Source organism: Anomaloglossus baeobatrachus, chromosome 5, assembly GCF_048569485.1.
Source record: "Anomaloglossus baeobatrachus isolate aAnoBae1 chromosome 5, aAnoBae1.hap1, whole genome shotgun sequence".
NCBI classification, from domain to species: domain Eukaryota; kingdom Metazoa; phylum Chordata; class Amphibia; order Anura; family Aromobatidae; genus Anomaloglossus; species Anomaloglossus baeobatrachus.
This window is the reverse complement of record NC_134357.1, coordinates 505623278-505645956: the sequence shown is the minus strand read 5'-3', so window position 1 is coordinate 505645956 and position 22679 is coordinate 505623278. Positions and strand designations below refer to the sequence as shown.

At 48.7% G+C, this 22679-nt stretch overlaps 1 protein-coding gene across 1 annotated transcript in view; it reads right to left on the bottom strand.

Moving 5' to 3' along the window:
- LOC142312847 (uncharacterized) overlaps positions 1-22679 on the bottom strand; it is a 142064-nt gene that overhangs the window by 8167 nt on the left and 111218 nt on the right. The window contains exons 9-12 of the mRNA XM_075351835.1: positions 6383-6547; positions 6177-6300; positions 5996-6093; positions 4015-4105 (exon numbers count right to left, since the gene is read on the bottom strand). Coding sequence (XP_075207950.1) covers positions 4015-4105; positions 5996-6093; positions 6177-6300; positions 6383-6547 — 478 coding nt within the window. The remainder of the gene's footprint in view (positions 1-4014; positions 4106-5995; positions 6094-6176; positions 6301-6382; positions 6548-22679) is intronic.

The window sequence follows — 22679 nt, the reverse complement described above, 5'->3', positions numbered from 1 at the left end:
AAGAATTAATCTGTTCACATTAGAAAGGTAGGCTGTGCCATCAGTCTTTTTTAGATGTTAGAAATGTTGCTGCAGGCTATCCCTAACTAGAGCTGATCGAACAAACCAAAAACCGGGACCGGCGGATCACTGACAGATTTAAAAATAAGTCCGATCTGCTCCAGAATCCGGTGCCCATATAAGTTAATGGGCACTAGAATACGGAGATTAAAAACATCTGTGGAGGGAATAAGAGGGCAGGAGCACGCGCAGTATACTCACCGAGGCTGTGTCATGGCAGCACACTCCTTTCGGGTCACGCTTTTACCTTCAGGAGCCGACAATTCTATATTCACTACTTTGCCCGCCCACCGGCTCGTGTAATTGGTTGTAGATAGATGCGTCCTCACCCTGAGTAGCAGCGTATCACCTGACTGCAACCAATCACTGCTGGCAGGATGGCCGGTGGGCAGGGAAAGCAGAGCAAGTGTCTGCGGGTCAGCATGGTGGTAAAAAATAAACAAATAAAACAATCGGCAGCACAGATATAGCTCGCGGCTGCAGCCCCAGCTGTCGGGCTGTATCTGTGCTGTGTATCCAGTCACACCTGCGAGGCTTTGCCATAGCAAACTCTTGCGAGTCCCTCGCAAGTGTGACTCCGGTCTAAGAGAAACCATATGCGGCTTTTTTTTTTTTTAATTTAAATAAATAATTAAAAAAAAAAAAAAAAATCGACGTGCAGTCCCCAATTTTCATCCCCAGCTTTGATAACACCGGCTGGGGGCTGATATTCCAGCCCACAGCCGCCTGATATTGCTGTATCTATTAGATGTGACTATTCCGGTGCGATACCAGCCCTTCCCGGTGGCCTGGTGCGGTGCCAATCGGGGTAATGAGAGGTTAATAGCAGCACACAGCTGCTACTAAACACTAGGTTAGTGATGGCACAGGCGTCTGAGATACCCGCATCACAAACCTATAAATAACAGTAAATAAACAAGACACAGAGAAAAATCCTTTATTTGGAATAAAGTACAAAACACACCCTCCTTCACCACTTTATTAACCCCCAACACACCCTGCAGCTCCGGTGTAATCCACACGAGATCCCACGATGACAAATCCAGTACTGCTACACCTCAGAGCGAGCAGCCATGGAGAAGACTGCCAGCTCTGTGTAGCCTATGACTGAGCCGCGATAAGCGATGACTGCAGCAGAGACTGTCACAAGCTGGGGGCGCGTCAGCCTGGAACCAATCACAGATGAGAGGACGGTCGGTGGGCGGGGAAAACACGGAAAGCTGTGTGTATACGATTATACAGTACAGGAAATGAATGCGTGACCCGGAAGCAGTGTGCCGCCATGACACCGAGTCTCGGTAACTATGAAACTCTCACTTATTTCTTCTTTTCTTTATGTTTAATTGCCGAATCCGGATCGTGCACCCGGAATTCCGCACCCGGGTTCGGCACCCTGATATTGTTGAGACCGCGCGGATCCGGACTTTTGGATTCATTCAGCCCTATCCCTAACGTAAGTACCATTTCTGGCAAGGAGCTCAGAGGCATCTGCTACTAAAAAGATGTGCCAAATTCAAGCAAGTTTCAAGCACGTCTTAATCAATTCATCCTATCTTACCCAATAGCACCCCTTCATTAAGAGACTGATGTGCCAGTGCTAACCTTAATGAATCAGCCTCTAAATCTTAAAGCATAAAATCTACATAAAGAAGTTCCATGTGAACACAACCTAAAAAAAATTGAACATCTAGTTATAATTATTCTATAAGCAGTGAGAGTAAGTTTTTAAACCCGTCTCAGCCAGGTCCATCAATGTGGGTGTAGGATTGACAAGGCTTGGTGATGCCATAACTTAAGCCTGTCAGATATGTTGCTCCAATCCATCAGAAATACCATTTCTGGCAAGGCGCACAGAGGAGCGTGATACTGAGAAGATGCGCTGAATTCAGTACCATATTTTTCGGACTATAAGACGCACCGGACTATAAGACGCACCCTGGTTTTAGAGGAGGAAAATAAGAAAATAAAACTTTAAGCAAAAAAATGTGGTCATGACACACTGTTATGGGGCGAGGATCTGCTGCTGACACTGTTATGGGGGTAATGTCCCCAAATTCTCTACTAAGGTACCCCATCCTGGTAATGATCCTTCTGCCTTGTATATGATCCTGCTATAAACCCAGATCCTGCTCATATACCCCCATCTTGCTCATATACCAGCATCCTGCTCATATTCCCCCATCCTGCTCATATACTCCCATCCTGTTCATATACCCCATCCTGTTCATATACCCCCATCCTATTGATATACCCCCATCCATCCTGCTCATATTCCCCCATCCATCCTGCTCATATACTCCCATCCTGTTCATATACCCCCATCCATCCTGCTCATATACCCCATCCTGTTCATATACCCCCATTCTGTTCATATACCCCATCCTGTTCATAAACCCCATCCTGTTCATATACCCCCATCCTGTTCATATACGCCCATCCTGTTCATATACCCCCATCCTATTGATATACCCCACATCCATCCTGCTCATGTTCCCCCATTCATCCTGTTCATATACCCCCATCCTGTTCATATACGCCCATCCTGTTCATATACCCCCATCCTATTGATATACCCCACATCCATCCTGCTCATGTTCCCCCATTCATCCTGTTCATATACCCCCATCCTGTTCATATACCCCCATCCTGTTCATATACCCCCCATCCTGTTCATATACCCCCCATCCATCCTGCTCATATACTCCCATCCTACTATATGCCCCCATCGTGCTCATATACCATCCTGGTATATGGCCTGTATCCTATAGCACAGAGAAAAAAAATAAACGTTTATACTCACCTTTTCCTCACTCCCTCCAGCACCGATCATCTTCATCTCTGCGCCGCTGACCTGTGTGTGTGGAGCCGTTCCCCTGCAGCATCGCGATGTCTTCCTGTCTGTGCCGATCAGCTGATCAGCACAGATCAGCTGACCGGCACAGACAGGAAGACATCGCGTGCTGCAGGGGGACGGCTCCACAAACGGGGACGGGTGAGTACACTGATTCACTGCACCCCGCGCTGATGATGACGCGCGGGGGGCAGTGAATACAGCCGCACATGATCACTCCAGGCTGTAATTGCCAGGGGTGATCACGCGGGCCGGGTCTTTACTATGCGCGCGTCTCCGCTCGTCCTAACGCCCACCTGTCAGCGCCGGCTTCTGCGCTTAGAGATGGGTGGGAGGATGGGCGTGCATATGTAATGAGCGGGCCCACGTGGTCACAGCAAGCTGCTACAGCTTGCTCGTGCCCCCGATGACCCGCTCCACCGCAGCACCCTCATTCCCGGCCGCAGCCCTATAGTCAGACCATAAGACGCACCCCCAACTTTCCCCCAACATTTGGGGGAAAAAAAGTGCGTCTTATGGTCCGAAAAATACGGTAAGTTGCATGCACATTTTAATGAATTCAGCATATCTTACCACACTGCACCCCTTCATTAAGAAAACTGGCAAACACATTGCCAGCATTAATGAATCAGCATCTAAAGCAAAGGGTAAAATCCATATAAAAAGTTCTATATGAACACAACCTACAAAATAAACTTTAAGGGGATGTGCGCACGTGTGCGTATTGCATGCAGTTACGCTGCGTTCTGCACCGCAGCGTAACTGCATGCGTCCTGCGTCCCCTGCACAATCTATGGAGATTGTGCAGGAGCCATGCGCACGTGGCATATTAGAACGCAGCGATTCGGCTGCTGCCCGAATCGCTGCGTTCTAAGTAGTGACATGTCACTTCTTTCGTGCGGTTTGCATGCTGTCTAAAGGGAGAGGCAGCATGCAGAGCGCACGTTCTCTGCCGGCACCATGCGCTTCAAAACGGAGCTTTTCAGCTGCGCTCTGAAGCGAACCTTTTCTGTGCGGTGCAGAGCGCACACGTGCGCACAAAGCCTTAAGCCGGTGACTGAGTAGAACCTGTGACTTCTCTGCATTTAGTGGTCACTACTCACCTGTGCAGTAATCTGTAGGAATCTCCTCTTTACACCACTCATCACCCCTCACATATGTCTCTGTAGTATTAATATGGGGCAGATCTTCACCCTGAAAATAATATTGTAAAGGTCACAGACAGATGGAGATGTTTGGTGAAAAGAGTTTCAAAAATAACAAAAGATCAAACAATATTCAATCTATTGGTTCCTTTTAACAATGAGCAGATTCAATAACCAGAAAATTGTGAGAAGATCCAGACAACATCTAATGTCTATGATCAGCTTTATCCTGTCATCTCCACCAAGTATAAACCATACACTGAATGGCCACATTATTACAGACACCATCTAGGAGCACATTGGGCCACAATTGGTCTTCAGAACTGCAGAAATTAATCACCTCAGATTCCTCTAGGTGTTGGGATTGTTCCCCAGGAATACTGGTCACTGCCAACAGGATCATTTCTTGCAGTTGTAAATTAGATGGAGGAGCTGACATTATCTGAACAATCTCATCTACCTCCGCCCAGAGATGCTTTATAGGATTAAGATCTGAGGATTATGAAGGACAGGGAAGCAAGAAGAAGTAATGTTATGTTCCTGGTGTAAAGAAATGGCAGATTTTGGCGCTCATCGGAGAGAATTGTTGTGTAAAAATAAAAAAAAATTCTGACCCTCCCATTATCAGTTGGGATTCATCCGAGCAGACAATAATTTACACTGCTCAGTGACATCATTTTCAGTCTCTTTTACCAAATGACTTGTTTTTCCATTAATATACACTTGTCACCATTACACAAAAAAACCCAAGGAAGTTGTCAATTTTTCACTGCTGGTCCCAGCTAATCTTACACCAATGACATTGCTCAATCTTTACATTATGAAAACTGATCACTCCGATTTATGCTGCACTCTGCAGTCGTGTGTCTAATAAATGTCAGATGGGAGCGTGAAAGTGCCTCTAATTACCGTATTTTTCGGACCATAAGACGCACCCTGGTTTTAGAGGAGGAAAATAGGAAAATAAAATTTTAAACAAAAAGTGTGGTCATGACACTATTATGGGGCGATGATCTGCTGCTGACACTGTTATAGCGGTAATGTCCCCAAATTATCTACTAAGGTACCCCATCCTGGTAATGATCCCCATGCTTATATATACGTCCCTGATCCTGCTATATACCCCCATCCAGCTATATACCCCCATCCTGCTATATTGCCAGCATCCTGTGGCCCACAAAAAAAATAAATGTTTATACTCACCTTTACTCACTCCAGCAGTATCACTCGTCTTCCTCTCTGTCAGCAGCAGCGCCGCTGACTTGTGTGGAGCCGGTCACCATTACCTGCAGCATCGCGATGTCCTCCTGTCTGCCTGCCTGCTGATGTGTGTGGAGCCGTGCACACAGAGATGACGTCATCGCTGTGCGCACCCCTCTCTACAAAGATCAGCGGGCCGTCAGACAGGAGGACATCGCAATGCTGCAGGGAACGGTAAGTATACTTATTCACTGCCCCCCGCGCTAATGATAATGCGCGGGGGCAGTGAATATAGCCGAAAATGATCACTCCAGGCTGTAGTTGCCAGGTGTGATCACGCGGGCCTGCTGCTAATTATGCGCGCATCCCCGCCCATCATCCCGCCCACCTGTCAGCGCCGGGTTCAGGCTGAGAGATGATGGGTGGGAGGATGCATGCATATGAAATGAGCGGGCCCACATGGTCACGGTAGGCGCTGCTACAGCCTGCTCACACCACTGATGACCTGCTCCACCGCAGCACCCTCATTCCCCGCAGCCATGCACTACATTCAGACTACAAGACGTACCCCCCACCACTTTCCCCTAACATTTGGGGGGGAAAAAGTGCATCTTATAGTCCGAAAATACAGTAGTTGGCTATTCAGTGTATAATACTGGTGGAAATAAGACTGAACACAAGACCTTCACAGCCGTCTACACATCATAGGGAGATTTCATGACACCTTCTCTACATCTACCTGATGATCCTGAGGAACATCGGAATCTTCTTGTTTACAGTCCTGTGGAAGAAGAGGACGGGGACAAATCTCTGGTGTTGTCCTCTCACTGGACAGAGCTGTAGGAAACACATACAGGGATTGAATTCATTCTTTACATACAGATAATTATAGGCCGTGTGTATTTAGTCCTGTCTATTACCTGGTGATGTGAGGGGCTGGGGAACCTCCATCATGACGTCCTTGTACAGATCTTTGTGTCCTTCTAAATACTCCCACTCCTCCATGGAGAAATAGACGGTGACATCCTGACACCTTATAGGAACCTGACACATACAATGATACCGTCATCACCAGATCCCTTCATACCGTTACTGTATAATGTCCCAGCATTCCCAGCAGTGTCACCTCTCCAGTCAGCAGCTCAATCATCTTGTAGGTGAGCTCTAGGATCTTCTGGTCATTGATGTCCTCATGTATCAGGGGGTGAGGTGGAGGCCCTGTGATTGGGCTCAGGGGTCTTCCCCATCCCTCAGACACAGGGTCCTGACAGCGATCACTAGAGGTCTTCTTCACTACTGTGTAATCCTGGATATGGAGAGACACATTAATAAACCTCACTACAGACATTTCCAGAGTCCTCACCTCTCCAGTTCTGTCCATCTGTTATTCCCATAGATAAGAATGATGTAATGTGACGTCATCAGAATCTCTCACCTCTCCAGTAAGCCGGAAGAGGATCTCTAGGGTGAGGTGTAATATCCTCTCCGCCATCTTGTCCCTTTCCTTATCCATCCTTCACGGATCAATCAGGAAAATTCTCTTATATAGAAGATCTGAGAGGATCCGATATTGTAGGGACCTGAATGGGGGAAAAAATTACAATTTAATATCTTAAGCCCAAAACTTCCTCATCTTTATGTAGCTTCACTATATGACATGTTGCTTTCTTGTATCTGTAAGGCCGTGTTCACACGTAGCATAAAAACGGTTTATTATTTTCTGCAGGTGTCCGCACCCAGCTACACAACAATCTCCCGATTATTGCATTTGTGCTGCATTTTATTTGCCTTTTCCTCCTTATTTGATGCATTTTTGGTGCAGATGTGAAGCTGCGTTTTTAATGTGGTTTTATAGTACAGAAAAGCTTTGATTTTGCACTTAAAATAATTTCATTTTTACTTGCGTTTTTTTTCAGGTTCCACACATCAGCTTAAGGCTATGTGCGCACGTGTGCGCTCTGCACCGCACACAAAAGGTCCGCTTCAGAGCACAGCTGAAAAGCTCCGTTCTGAAGCGCCTGGTGCCTGCAGAATTCGTGTGCTCTGCATGCTGCCTCTCCCTACAGACAGCATGCAAAGCGCATGAAAGAATTGACATGTCACTTCTTAGAACACACGCTTCGGGCAGCAGCCGAATCGCTGCGTTCTAATACGCCACATGCGCACGTCACATGCACAATCTTCATATATTGTGCTGGGGACGCAGGACGCATGCAGTTACGCTGCGGTGCAGAACGCAGCGTAACTGTATGCAATACGCACACGTGCGCACATAGCCTAAAGGAGGAGGGAAAAAAAGCATCAAAACCACACAGTTCTACGGTTTTGGTGCATTTTTTCTCTAAAAGGCCACATTCACAGAGTTTTTTACCTCAGCATTTGTAAGCTAAAACCACAAGTGGGTAAAAATACACAAGTGGTGCCCGTGTTTCTATTATACTTTTACTCTAATTGTTCCACTCTTGGTTTTGGCTACAAATACGGAGGTAAAACAAAATCACCTAAAACGTGCACGTGACCAAAAGATCCCATGTAAGGAATCTCCGGAGCCGTTACCGGTTTCACATGATCACTACATCCAGTCCTGGCCCTGTCCTACCCCCGGTATAACACAATCCAACTATAGTCACACACAGAGATTTGTCACAGAATATCTCCAATCCAGCACCAACACAGAAGAAATCTAAAAGGAAAATCTAAAATATCTCAATACTTATTAAATATTTTCTAAAAACAAGGCTAAGACTGTGTGCACACAGTGTGTTTGTATCGCTTTTTCTGATGCGTCTTTGAGTGCAGTGCATCATCAATGCTTGGTCAAGTACCAAGTAGTGCTGAGGGGACATACAGTGGTACCTCGCTTAACGAGTAACCCTCTTACGAGAATTTCGCTTAACAAGCAAAGCTTTCTGTAAATTTGTAACCTGCTTTACGAGAAAGCTTTGCTGTACGAGCGAAATTCTCACCGCACACACTTCCAGTTTCGTCCATCCACCACACTCTGACCCGCACTTGCAGTCCACACAAACACACACATGTACGCACAAACACACACAAACATACACGCACTCACACACATACAGTATTATGCTCACCTTACCTTCCGTTCCACCGCCGGCCTCATGGTTCTTGTAGATCCCGGGTACATCGCGACGTCCTCGCGGCGAACTACAAGACCCAGGAGGCCTGCGATGGAACGGAAGGTAAGGTGAGCATATAATATAACATAATATGTTTACCTTTCGTTTCATCGCCGGTCTCCTGGGTACTGTAGTGCGCCGCTGCGCTCCAGTCCACGCTGTGTATCTGCATCCATAGCGACGAGGGAAGAACTTCCTGTCACCGCTAATGAAAGGCAGAGCGCTGGCCAATCAGAGGCAAGCGGCTCTGCCTTTGACGTCAGCACTCTGGCCGGGAAGTTCCTGCCTCGTCGTTATGGTAACGCGTTACACAGCCCGGCCCCGTACCAGAGAACAGCAAGTCCCAGCAGACCGGCGATGGAATGGAAGGTAAGGTGAGCATATAATATATGTGTGTGCATGCGTGCATGTGAGTTTGTGTGTGTTTGTGTGTGTTTGTGTGTGGTTGTGCATGTGTGGAATGATAGAATAGGGGACCAGGATGGGACATTTTAGAAGTTGTGGAATGGATCGTCAGCATTGCAATTGTCGCAGGCGGAGGAGGGGACGCTGCGCTCTCCCACTGCTCGGGTCCGGCTGCCGCTGCTGCTGCGGCCGCTGCCGCTCGGTGGCTCGAGCGATGGGCCGGATCCCGGGGACTCGAGCGGCGCTCCTCGCCCGTGAGTGAAAAGGGGAATGGTTTTGGTTTTTGGGGATATTGTCCGTGACGCCACCCACGGTTGTGGTGATTGTGTGGACACCACCGCTGCTCTGGACATGGATCCCGGGAGCGGTGACAGGGAGCAGCTTTGTTGTTACTTCTCCCCTCCATGGGTAGGGGGTTGGTTGTCCCGGGGCCCGGAGATGGGGTAGGGGTGGATGGCAGGCCGGGTGCGGGGCCTGGTGAGGTGCAGGGTCGCGGGGGCAGCGCTGTGCCGCACGGCACGGTGGCACTCACCCAGCCTGAGACGATGACACAGTTCTCGGTAAAACACACGGCTGGAAAGACGGTTCCCACGGACGGCTGCGGTTGCTTTTCCCCGGTAGTTAACGGTGACTGTCTCTTTCCCTGCACCTAGTACTTCTGTTGGTTCCAATGGGTTCCCACCGGTAACCCGCTCCCCGACTTGGATATGGGCCGGAGGAGCCCCTCTTTGCCCGCAGGCGCTGGCCCTGAGAAACTGGTGCCTTGGCGGTGGCGGTGTCTCTCTCATACGGTTGGACTGTTGCCTTCAATCGGGACTTAGTTGTTTGGGAACCCGGAGGTCCCCTTCACTGACGGATTTGGCAAATTCACGGCGACTCCAAGCCTTGCCGGGATCCGAAAGGACCCTGCCAATGGTGCTGGCTTCTCCTTGTGTACCGGTCCGGTATCGCCGGGCCACCGCCCGTCCACGGTCCTTACGGCAACTCCGATAGGCCACTCCTGCAGACGGTCACCGCCGTCTGCTAACCTTGCTGTCTCAGTCCGGGGCACACACCAGGACGCTCTCCCGTCCAACACTAAACTGCCTCTCACTTCCTCCTCCAAACTCTAACTCTTCGTGTTTTCCCTCCTCCAGCACTGTGAACTCCTTGGTGGGTGGAGACCAACCGCCTGGCTCCACCCCCTGGTGTGGACATCAGCCCCTGGGGAAGGCAACAAGGATTTTTGGGTCTAGCTTTGATGTGCCTAACCGGGGTGTAGGGTGTGGTGATGTCATTACCTGTGATTCCTGGCTTGTCCAGGGCGTCACACAATGATTTCCTATGGGAAATCTTGCTCTGCTGAACGAGTACCTTAATTAACAAGCACAGTTCCAGAACGGATTGTTCTCGTTAAGCAAGGTTCCACTGTACTAAAAAGAATGATGAAAAGGAATAAATAAAAAAAATGAAGATAATAACTTATTAGGTGTATATTATGTAGATGTATAAAAGGTTTCTTGGGCAAGTTAGACATGGAATGAACATTATATTTGAGCATCATAGGTGTGCCAATGATCAGGAAATATCTGTAGATTACAGGAGAATTAACGTATATGGCATATAACCAGATGTATATTATGTTACCTGAGCATTATAGGTGTGGAATGATCATGAAATATATGCAGATAAGATGAAAATGAACGCATATGCCATATAACCAGGTGTATATTATGTTACCTGAGCATTATAGGTGTGGAATGATCATGAAATATCTGTAGATAATAGGAGAATGAATGCATATGACATATAACCAGGTGTATATTATGTTACCTGAGCATTATAGGTGTGGAATGATCATGAAATATCTGTAGATTACAGGAGAATGAACGCATATGCCATATAACCAGGTGTATATTATGTTACCTAAGCATTATAGGTGTGGAATGATCATGAAATATCTGTAGATTACAGGAGAATGAACGCATATGCCATATAACCAGGTGTATATTATGTTACCTGAGCATTATAGGTGTGGAATGATCATGAAATATCTGTAGATAATAGGAGAATGAACGCATATGCCATATAACCAGGTGTATATTATGTTACCTAAGCATTATAGGTGTGGAATGATCATGAAATATCTGTAGATAATAGGAGAATGAACACATATGCCATATAACCAGGTGTATATTATGTTACCTGAGCATTATAGGTGTGGAATGATCATGAAATATCTGTAGATAATAGGAGAATGAACACATATGCCATATAACCAGGTGTATATTACGTTATCTGAGCATTATAGGTGTGGAATGATCATGAAATATCTGTAGATTACAGGAAAATGAACGTATAACCCATGTAACCAGGTGTATATTATGTTAACTGAGCATTATAGGTGCGGAATGATCATGAAATATCTGTAGATAATAATAGAATTAACACATATGGCATATAACCAGGTGTATATTATGTTACCTGAGCATTATAGGTGTGAAATGATCATGAAATATCTGTAGATTACAGGAGAATGAACGTATGTAGCATATAACCAGGTGTATATTATGTTACCTGAGCATTATAGGTGTGGAATGATCATGAAATATATGTACATTACAGGAAAATGAACGCATATGCCATAAACCAGGTGTATATTATGTTTCAATACATAAACTGAAACACATATATTATATAGAGTAATTACACACAGAGGGATCTATTTCATGTACTTATTTCTGTCAATGTTTATGACAATGGCTTACAGCCAATGAAAATCCAATGGTCATTATCTCAGAAAATTAAAGTAGGGAGGATGAAGCGTCTGAGAGATAAAATATGACCTAAATAGATATCAGAGGCTTCACCTTGCATGGTTGTGAGAGTCACAACCACTATAAAAGCAGATCATGGCTGCTGCAGTCCCCAGTGTGGTGCATATAGAGTAGGGAGGTTGAAGGGTTAAACACCGCGCTGCTGTATTCCATGAAACATCAGAGGGTGGATATTGGTTAATTAGTCAACGCGTTTCAGGGCTCCCAGAAACATGGCAATATGATATTGATCCTGACCAAGGGGCCAGGAACTTCTGAAATGCATTGACTAATAAATCAATATTATACACACCCTTTGATGTTTGAATACAGCAGCGCAATTTTTAACCCTTCATCCTCCCTACTTTAATTTTCTGAGATAATAACATTTAGGTTTTCAATGTCGGTAAGCCATAATCATCAACATTAACAGAAATAAACACATGAAATAGATTCCTCTGTTTGTAATGACTCTATACATGCGCTTCACCTCATGTGTTGAATTAATGAAATAAATTAACTTTTTGATGATATTCTAGTTCATTGAGATGCACCTGTATATGTCATAGGTCAGGGACACCATCCTTCTCAAAACATATAGGTATGTTAATGCTTGTGAAGGGGTTAAAAAAAATAAAAAAGTAAACATATTTAGAATTGCCATGTCAAGAACAACCCAATGTCTAAAGCTGTTAGACTAGAATACCCATTCAATGAATACCGAAAAAAAAAAATAAAAAAAAAAAATCAACAAATAAAAACATGGTCAACAAGTATGGCTTTTTCAACATAATGACCCCCAAAACATGGAAAAAACGTGATAAAAAAAGGCAAATGTTAATAAATATGGTATCCCTGAAACAAATCTGCATCTTGGTGCCACTTCACCACCACTGTACCTGGTGCTCCACCACCACCGCTGGATCCATCACTACACCACCACTGGACCTGGTGCTCCACCACCACTGGACTCGGCGCGCCACCAATACTGCACCCAGCACTCCACAACCACTGGACCCGGTGCTTCACCACCACTGGACCCGGTGCTCCTCCACCACTGGACCCGGCGCTCCACAACCACTGGACCCGGTGCTCCACAACCACTGGACCCGACGCTCCACAACCACTGGACCCGGTGCTCCACCACCACCAGAGAAGACCCAACCTACTTGGCTCTCTCCCCATCGTCCTGTAGAATGTAAGACCGCAAGGGCGGGGTCCTCTCTCCCCTCTGTATCGGTCTGTCACTGTTAGTTTGTTCATTGTATTTATAACTTGTTCCTATGTAAACCTTTCTCATGTACAGCAGCATGGAATCAATGGTGCTCTCTAAATAAATAATAATAATAATAATTTCAAGCAAAAAAAAAATAAAAAAAAAAAGATATAGATCCCAGAATATAGCAATGCCAATAAAAACATTTTTTTTTACACTGACAACCAAAAGAGTAACAATGTTTTGACCTTTTGACTTTCAGGATCCATATCTCACCATCTACTACAGATTTAAGCAGGTCTAGACTGGGCATCTGGCAAACTGGGCAGATGCCCAATGGGCTTTGGCACAAAAATATCAAATGGCCCGGTAGTCCTGCTTCCCTTCCACAGGTTGTTTCTATTTTTGACACTGGCTCTTTAAGTAAGTTACAAGTGGCAATACAAGTGCACTCACAAAAGCGCACTTCCCCTCTCAGCACCGTCGCGGATCGCACAGTTCTTTTACCAACTCAGACGCTGGGTCGGTGCGAGCATTAAAACTTTTTTGTGGTCGTACTTCATGCTCTGTTCTTTCCGACGTCCCCATGGATTATTTTTCTCACTGCGCCAAGCATTCCGCGCGTCGCCTGCTATCACCGCCCCATACTTTCATCTCTCTCCATCTCCAGGATAATAATAATCTTTATTTATATTGCACCAACAAATGTTTAAGTGCTTTAGAATTCAGTGGTTCATATACTAACGGTCATAAGTAACTGTTATATAAAAATTCAATTCTGAACGGCTGTGGAGGAAAACTTGCTCAGCACAAAACTTTATCAACTATAAATTGATTAAAGAACTTAGAAACTCTGCCCTTCACCTCGCCAAACAAACCTACTTCACCACCCTGATCTCCTTACTATCTAACAACTCAAAGAAACTCTTTGACACCTTTCACTCTCTCCTCACTCCTAAAGTGCAGGCCCCATCACTGACCTCTGTGCTGATGATCTGGCTTCGTACTTTACGCAGAAAATAGACAACATTATCCAGGAAATCAGCTCCCAACCTCCAAGGGCTGTTGCTCCCATTCTTCCACATATTTCCTCCGGCTCAATCTCCATATCTGACCCAGTCACAGAGGAAGAAGTCTCCAGGCTCCTCTCTCTCATCCCACTACATGCACCACTGACCCTACTCTCTCACACCTACTCCAGTTTCTCTACGGTAGTCACTACTCACCTAACCAAAACCTTCAACCTCTCCTTCTCTTCTGGCATCTTCCCTTCCTCCTTCAAACACTATCATTACTCCATTATTAAAGAAATGTTCTCTTGATCCATCCTGCATGAATAACTACAGACCAGTCTATAACCTGCCCTTCATCTCAACTCCTGGAGCGCCTGGTGTACTGTCGCCTCACCCGATACCTCTCCCCCCACTCTCTTCTAGACCCATTATAGTCTGGTTTCTACCCCCTAGATCAGCAAAAATACCTAAAATATAACCTTTATTGGTTTCTCGAAAAAAGGAAAGGAATACCTTACCTCATAGAATATAAAAACAATGTCTGCTGCAGAGACTGAGGTACTGCAACACCCTTCAATCACATCAAGGGATTAATACACTCTGCCACATGACACGTCGGTGTTATGAATGGTACAAACAGGTATTACATCCGACCACAAAGGTACACATTGGTTCTGCACAATTGGCAGTGTATATGGGTAATAAACAGTTGTTTCCACTAATCACACTGCCTATACAACAATGCACCAATACCCCTACCCATTAAAGGGAATTAATGCACATTGACAAACAGATATCCAAACCACCAGCCTGGTGTCCGGGCATCTAACCAAATATGTACTCAGGGTTCAGATGAAACATGACAATGCTCTGAGATAACCATACATAAGGATCCCAAATATAGCAATGTCCAGAAATGTGGAAAAGGAACAATCTCACCCATTTCGGTGTGGCCTATTCCCACAAGGGCAGCTTGTCCTCATTATAGGCGTCTCCACGACCCCTCATAAACTGGGCCTAGGATCCCTTTAGAGCACTTGCTGTCCCATCCCAAATTCTCCTCCTCCCGACGCGTTTCCTACTTTATTATTCATCAGGGGAGCTTGAAGAGATAAAAAAGTTTCTAATGTGGAAACCTCTCATGGGTTAACTAGAAAGAGAAAAAAAACGGGACAATAAACAGGGGTTCCATAGACAAAAATCCCCTAAACACCTTTCCCTTAACTTAAGAAACCAGGAGAAGCAGACATGTTACGTTTCAGGGTATAGATGTTGTCCCACCACTGAAACGAGGAGGTGACTGGGATAAGAAGATCCTCCAGAAAGAATGTAGATGGATTTTTCGGCTCAAGACGGTTCACCCCCTCGGCTTGAATGAATCCCTGTCCTTTGAACCCTTTTTGTAGGTGAAGGATTAGAACAGCTAGGAGGGAAAGCCATCGGTGAGCGGGGGCGCCAATCACCGTAATTTAGGGTGCCAACCTCCGCAACTAGGTAGGGAAAGTTTCATCTAGTTAGTGTAGCTGGTGGTGGAGTTGATAGGTAGTCTATATTTCTCTCTTTTTTCTACCCCCTTTTCCCTGGGGTACTGTCGGTTGTATTCTGGCTGAAGTTGGGGCCTATGATTTCTCTCCCTCTTGATCCTCCTGCCATTTAGTGGCTAGTTTGTCTCTCCGGTATCCCTCTCAATACTAATTCAGTTGCCTAATACATCTGAGTTCCCAGTGATGAAGAGTTATACTATTTGTTGGGCTTTTCCCTCTGGAAGTTTCCATAAGATTCAGTTTATATTTGAGCAATTCCTGGGTCATTGTAGGCCTGCACATATTATCTGGTAATTTATTGTTCCGCTACCTATACGCTCTATTTGACAGAAGCGGTTATTGTATACACAGAAGGAATTGCCCTTTTAAGGTTTCAGCGCATGCGCAATGAAGTTATATGCAGGGCGCTGTTTCTTATCTGTGGAGGGGCGGACTTTGTGGACGCTAGTGCGTTCTGGTCATGTGCCTCAGGTTGGTGATGTCATGACCGCGCAGGGTGGTTCTGGCGTCGCATCCTAAGGGACGTGCGGTCCAGGTATGTGTTAGGGCCAGGTGGACGGGCAGACCCAGGAGGTGGATCCACTGGGCCGAACTCCTTGATGATGGTAAGGGGTCCGGTAGCTGGAGCACTACAGGTAGCAGGAGAGTCCGTGCACAAGAGTATAATGGAGAAGTCCCTGGGACCACGGAGTCACTGATGGTAGTCCGGGTGACGGAGCTCAGGTTCGGAAGCCGAGATGATGTCAGGCGGAGTCCGGAACCGTTGGAGCGAGATGACGGGTCACCACAGGGATCAGAGATGGTACGGACTGTCAGGATGGCAGATAGGCAGCGTTCGGGGTGCGGGATTCGGCAGGACCGGATGGCAAGGCAGGATCGGCTCTAGAAGAGAGAGAGGTGAGTATCTCACAGGAACACAAGGAGACCTGACTCCTAGCTTGGGAAACACGAAGAACAGGCACCGCCCACTTGGACACTAAACCCCTTTATACCCTGTACCTGTGTGCATCATTTCCTGTCAGTGGACGCTGGCCCTTTAAGAAAGGGTCAATGACCGCGCGCGCGCCCTAATGCGCATGCGCGCGGCCCGGGTGCCAGAAGCCAGAGCAGGAAGCTGTGAGGAGGAAGCAGCAGAGCCGGGCTGGGGCTGAGAAGCCGACGGGCGCCGGGAGCGGGGACCAGGACGCCTGGGAAGTGCAGGCAATGGAGGCTGGAGAGCGGGGAGCGGCGGAGACCGGACCGAAGAACCGGGGAGCGAGGCAGGGGAGCAGAGGAGCGTGGCAGGTGAGCCGGGGAGCAGGGCAGGTGACCCGGGGAGCGTGACAGTACCCCCCCCCCCACGCCCTCTCCCCGCAACCGGGACAGGAAGGCACGGATCAGAGGAGTGCCCACATTCTCCCGAGGCTCCCAGGACCTATACTCAGGACCATACCCTGCCCAGTCCACCAGGAAGAACTGTCGACCCCGTACGGTCTTCATGGCCACGATATCCCTTACCGCATAGATGTCGTCATCGGCAATAGGAGGAGGAGCCGAACTGGCAGCAGCGGAGAAGGGACCAAGGACAACCGGCTTGAGCAGGGAGACGTGGAAGGAGTTGGGTATCCTCATCGTGGCCGGGAGCTGTAGCTTGTAGGAGACCTCATTGATCTTGCTGAGGACTTTAAACGGCCCGATGTAGCGAGGACCCAGCTTGTAGGATGGTAGCTTCAATCGGACGTACTTGGAGGCAAGCCAGACGAGATCTCCAGGAGAGAAACACGGAGGGTCCAGACGTCTCTTGTCCGCGTGTCTCTTCATCCGCAGGGAAGCACGTTCAAGGGACGTCTTGACAGAGTCCCAAATCGTAGAAAAGTCACGGACTACAGCATCAGCAGCAGGAACATCCGAGGAAGAGGATACAGGTAAAGGGACGGAAGGCTGAAGTCCGTAAACGACATGGAAGGGAGAGCTGGAGGAGGATTCACTGACGTGGTGGTTATGGGAGAATTCAGCCCAAGGAAGAAGCGTGGACCAGTCGTCATGATGGGCGTTGACGTAGTGACGTAAGAAGGAGGTCAAGATCTGATTGACCCGTTCCACTTGGCCGTTCGACTGAGGATGGTAAGCTGAAGAAAAGTCCAGAGTCACTCCCAGATGTTTGCAGAGAGCCCTCCAAAAGCGGGAGGTGAACTGAGTTCCTCTGTCGGACACAATGTGTGATGGAAAGCCATGCAAGCGGAAGATGTGATGTATATAGGCGTCCGCGAGTTCTTGGGCAGAGGGCAGTCCAGTCATAGGGACGAAATGAGCCATTTTAGAGAATCGATCCACCACGACCCATATGACTGTGTGTCCGGAGGACAATGGCAAGTCCGTAATAAAGTCCATCGCAATGTGTTGCCACGGAACTGAGGGTATAGGCAGAGGCAGAAGACGGCCATATGGCAGGTGTTTGGGCGTCTTGTTCCTGGCACAAGAGGAGCAGGCAGAGACAAAAGAAGCGACGTCCGTGCGAAGGGATGGCCACCAGTAATGACGTACAATCGCACTCCATGTTCTCTTCTGACCAGCATGACCGGCTGTTTTCGAGGCATGGCCCCAGTGTAACACTTTTTGCCTGTCAGTCTCAGAGACATAGGTCTTCCGGGGCGGTATCTGGGCCAGGGTGACAGGAGCCACCGGAATGATTTTACTAGGACAGATGATGGGTTGAGAGGTCTCCTCCTCCTGCTCCATGGGCATGAAAGACCTGGACAAGGCATCAGCGCGTACATTCTTGTCCGCGGGTCGGAAATGGAGCTGGAAATCGAATCTGGCAAAGAACAAGGACCACCTGGCTTGCCGTGGGTTCAGTCGCTGAGCAGACCGCAGGTATTCCAGGTTCTTGTGGTCCGTGTAAATAATAACGGGGTACACTGCTCCTTCCAGAAGGTAGCGCCATTCCTCCAGAGCCAGTTTGACTGCCAATAGTTCTCGGTCACCGATGGTGTAGTTGCGTTCAGGCGCTGAGAAGCTCTTGGAGAAGAAACCGCAAGTCACCATCTTCCCGGAGGAGGACTTCTGCATGAGCACTGCTCCGGCTCCCGAGGAGGAGGCATCCACCTCCAAGGTGAACTGGCGGTTTAACTCCGGACGGTGGAGTACAGGAGAGGAGGCAAATGCCCGCTTCAGAGAGCCAAACGCGGCGTCGGCCGCAGGTGACCAGTCCTTTGGATTAGCCCCCTTCTTGGTCAAGGCGGAGAGAGGAGCAGACAGAGCAGAGAAGTGAGGGATGAACTGGCGGTAGTAGTTGGCGAATCCCAGAAAGCGTTGGATTGCCTTCAGTCCAGAAGGAGGAGGCCAGTTGAGAATGGAGGAGACCTTCTTTGGATCCATCTGCAGTCCGGTATCGGAGATGATGTAACCCAGGATGGGGAGAGAAGACTGCTCAAAGACACACTTCTCGTACTTGGCGTACAGACGATTCTCTCTCAGTCGTTGTAGAACCAGCTGCACGTTCTCTCTGTGGGTCTGGAGGTCCGGAGAGAAGACAAGGATATCATCCAGATACACCACCACACAGACGTAGAGAAGGTCCCGGAAAACGTCGTTCACCAATTCTTGAAAGACTGCTGGTGCGTTACACAGGCCGAAGGGCATCACGCAGTATTCATAGTGCCCATCGCGAGTATTGAACGCGGTCTTCCATTCGTCCCCAGAGCGGATGCGGACCAGGTTGTAGGCACCCCGAAGATCCAACTTGGTGAACACACAAGCTCCTCTAAGCCGATCAAACAATTCGGGGATGAGCGACAGGGGATACTTGTTTTTCACGGTGATTTGGTTCAATCCCCGGTAGTCTATGCATGGGCGTAAGTCGCCTTCTCTCTTCTTAACGAAGAAGAAGCCTGCTCCAGCAGGAGAGGAGGATCTCCGAATGAATCCCCTTGCCAGGCTCTCTGTGATGTAGGTAGACATGGCCCTTGTCTCGGCTGGAGACAGCGGATATATCCGTCCTCGAGGAGGTGTAGTTCCCGGGAGCAGGTCGATGGCACAATCGTATGGACGATGTGGTGGAAGTACCTCTGATTCCTTTTTATCGAAGACATCCGCGAAGGACCAATAGGCCGAGGGCAGTCCCGGTAGGGACTCTGGAACCGGAGGTCGTCGGATGGGTTGTATGGTCTTCAGACAGTTTTCATGGCAAGAAGAGCCCCATCGGGTGATTTCACCAGTGCCCCAGCTGACTGATGGCTCGTGTGTCCGTAACCAGGGAAGTCCCAGCAGGATTTGATGGGACATGTGTGGAAGGACGTAGAGAGCGATGGTCTCGGTGTGCAGGGCACCGATACGCAGTTCGACCGGCTTGGTGATCCATGAGATGGTGTCAGAGAGGGGTCTCCCATCCACAGAGGCAATCACGAGGGGTTTGTCGAGTGGAGTAACAGGCACCTGGTACTTGTCCACCGTGGCTTGCTGGATGAAATTGCCTGCTGCCCCAGAATCGAGGTACGCCTCAGCCGTGAACCGCGTCTCTCCCGTTGTCACTTGTACAGTCCACATAACCGGGTCTGAGAGAGTCCCAGCACCTAGGGTGGCCTCTCCTACCAACTCTAGGCTTTGGAGTTTCCCGGCCTTTCTGGACAGGAGCGTAGCAGGTGTGTGCCCTCTCTGCAGTAGAAGCAGAGGCCCTTGGCGAGCCGCTCTGCTCGGCGTTGTTCAGACTGCCGCACACGGTCGATCTGCATGGGCTCGTGGACGGAGACACCAGATGCCGTTGACTGAAGTACGGCGGGCTTCTGCGGAGGAGAGGAATGCCGTACCGGACGTCTCTCACGGGACACTTCTTTGGATCGCTCCTGAAAGCGAATGTCCACTCGAGTCGCTAGGGTAATCAGGGCATCCAGGGTGGACGGTACGTCACGGCCAGCCAGCTCATCTTTAATTCGACCCGAGAGTCCTTCCCAGAAGGCGGCGGTTAGAGCCTCGTTGTTCCACCTGAGTTCAGGAAGCCAAGGTGCGAAAACGGATGGCGTATTGACCCACCGTCAGAGTCCCCTGACGTAACCGGAGAAGAGATGAGGCAGACGCGGAGGCGCGTCCGGGCTCATCAAAGGTGCCACGAAATGCCTGCAGGAACTCCTGGATGTTTGTGGTCACAGGATCTTCCTTTTCCCACAAGGGGTTCATCCACGCCAGTGCCTCACCCTCTAGATGGGACATGATGAACGCGACCTTGGCTTGGTCGGAGGCAAACAAATGCGGCAGCTGCGTGAAATGAAGGGAGCATTGGTTTATGAAACCCCTGCAGGTCTTGGGATCTCCGGCGTACCGGGGTGGTGAGACCAAACGAAGTCTGGAAGCATCCGAAGAGGCTGCCACGGGGGCTGGAGCCGTGGATTGGCTAGTGGAAGCCCGAGATGCTGAAGATGTAATTGACGCTTGTAGCGTGTTCAGGCGGGCGTCCACCGAAGTCATGAAGTTCAGCATGCGGGTCTGGGTCTCACGCTGGCGTTGGAGTTCCTCCTGCAAGGCCGCTAGTGCTTCAGCGGGATCCATGGCCTGTTCTTACTGTTAGGGCCAGGTGGACGGGCAGACCCAGGAGGTGGATCCACTGGGCCGAACTCCTTGATGATGGTAAGGGGTCCGGTAGCTGGAGCACTACAGGTAGCAGGAGAGTCCGTGCACAAGAGTATAATGGAGAAGTCCCTGGGACCACGGAGTCACTGATGGTAGTCCGTGTGACGGAGCTCAGGTTCGGAAGCCGAGATGATGTCAGGCGGAGTCCGGAACCGTTGGAGCGAGATGACGGGTCACCACAGGGATCAGAGATGGTACGGACTGTCAGGATGGCAGATAGGCAGCGTTCGGGGTGCGGGATTCGGCAGGACCGGATGGCAAGGCAGGATCGGCTCTAGAAGAGAGAGAGGTGAGTATCTCACAGGAACACAAGGAGACCTGACTCCTAGCTTGGGAAACACGAAGAACAGGCCCCGCCCACTTGGACACTAAACCCCTTTATACCCTGTACATGTGTGCATCATTTCCTGTCAGTGGACGCTGGCCCTTTAAGAAAGGGTCAATGACCACGCGCGCGCCCTAATGCGCATGCGCGCGGCCCGGGTGCCAGAAGCCAGAGCAGGAAACTGTGAGGAGGAAGCAGCAGAGCCGGGCTGGGGCTGAGAAGCCGACGGGCGCCGGGAGCGGGGACCAGGACGCCTGGGAAGCGCAGGCAATGGAGGCTGGAGAGCGGGGAGCGGCGGAGACCGGACCGAAGAACCGGGGAGCGAGGCAGGGGAGCCGAGGAGCGTGGCAGGTGAGCCGGGGAGCAGGGCAGGGGACCCGGGGAGCGTGACAGTATGCGTTCCACCACGATAGGCGGAAGTGGGGAGCGCAGTTACGGATGTGACGTCAGACGCCGGCGGGAGAGCGGCGATTATTTAAACATGGCAAATACTGACAGCGGTGTACAGCAGAGAGGATTCATGCTGTCACCGTCTGGTAAGTCTGCTTCTCCTGGTTTCTTAAGTTAAGGGAAAGGTGTTTAGGGGATTTTTGTCTATGGAACCCCTGTTTATTGTCCCGTTTTTTGTCTCTTTTTAGTTAACCCATGAGAGGTTTCCACATTGAAAACCTTTTTATCTCTTCAAGCTCCCCTGATGAATAATAAAGTAGGAAACGCGTCGGGAGGAGGAGAATTTGGGATGGGACAGCAAGTGCTCTAAAGGGATCCTAGGCCCAGTTTATGAGGGGTCGTGGAGACGCCTATAATGAGGATAAGCTACCCTTGTGGGAATAGGCCACACCGAAACGGGTGAGATTGTTCCTTTTCCACATTTCTGGACATTGCTATATTTGGGATCCTTATGTATGGTTATCTCAGAGCATTGTCATGTTTCATCTGAACCCTGAGTACATATTTGGTTAGATGCCTGGACACCAGGCTGGTGGTTTGGATATCTGTTTATCAATGTGCATTAATCCCCTTTAATGGGTAGGGGTATTGGTGCATTGTTGTATAGGCAGTGTGATTAGTGGAAACAACTGTTTATTACTCATATACACTGCCAATTGTGCAGAACCAGTGTGTACCTTTGTGGTCAGATGTAATACCTGTTTGTACCATTCATAACACTGACGTGTCATGTGGCAGAGTGTATTAATCCCTTGATGTGATTGAAGGGTGTTGCAGTACCTCAGTCTCTGCAGCAGACATTGTTTTTATATTCTATGAGGTAAGGTATTCCTTTCCTTTTTTAGAGAAACCAATAAAGGTTATATTTTAGGTATTTTTGCTGATTTAGTATTTACTGTACCTTCAAATACCATAGCAGTGGCTGTATTAATTT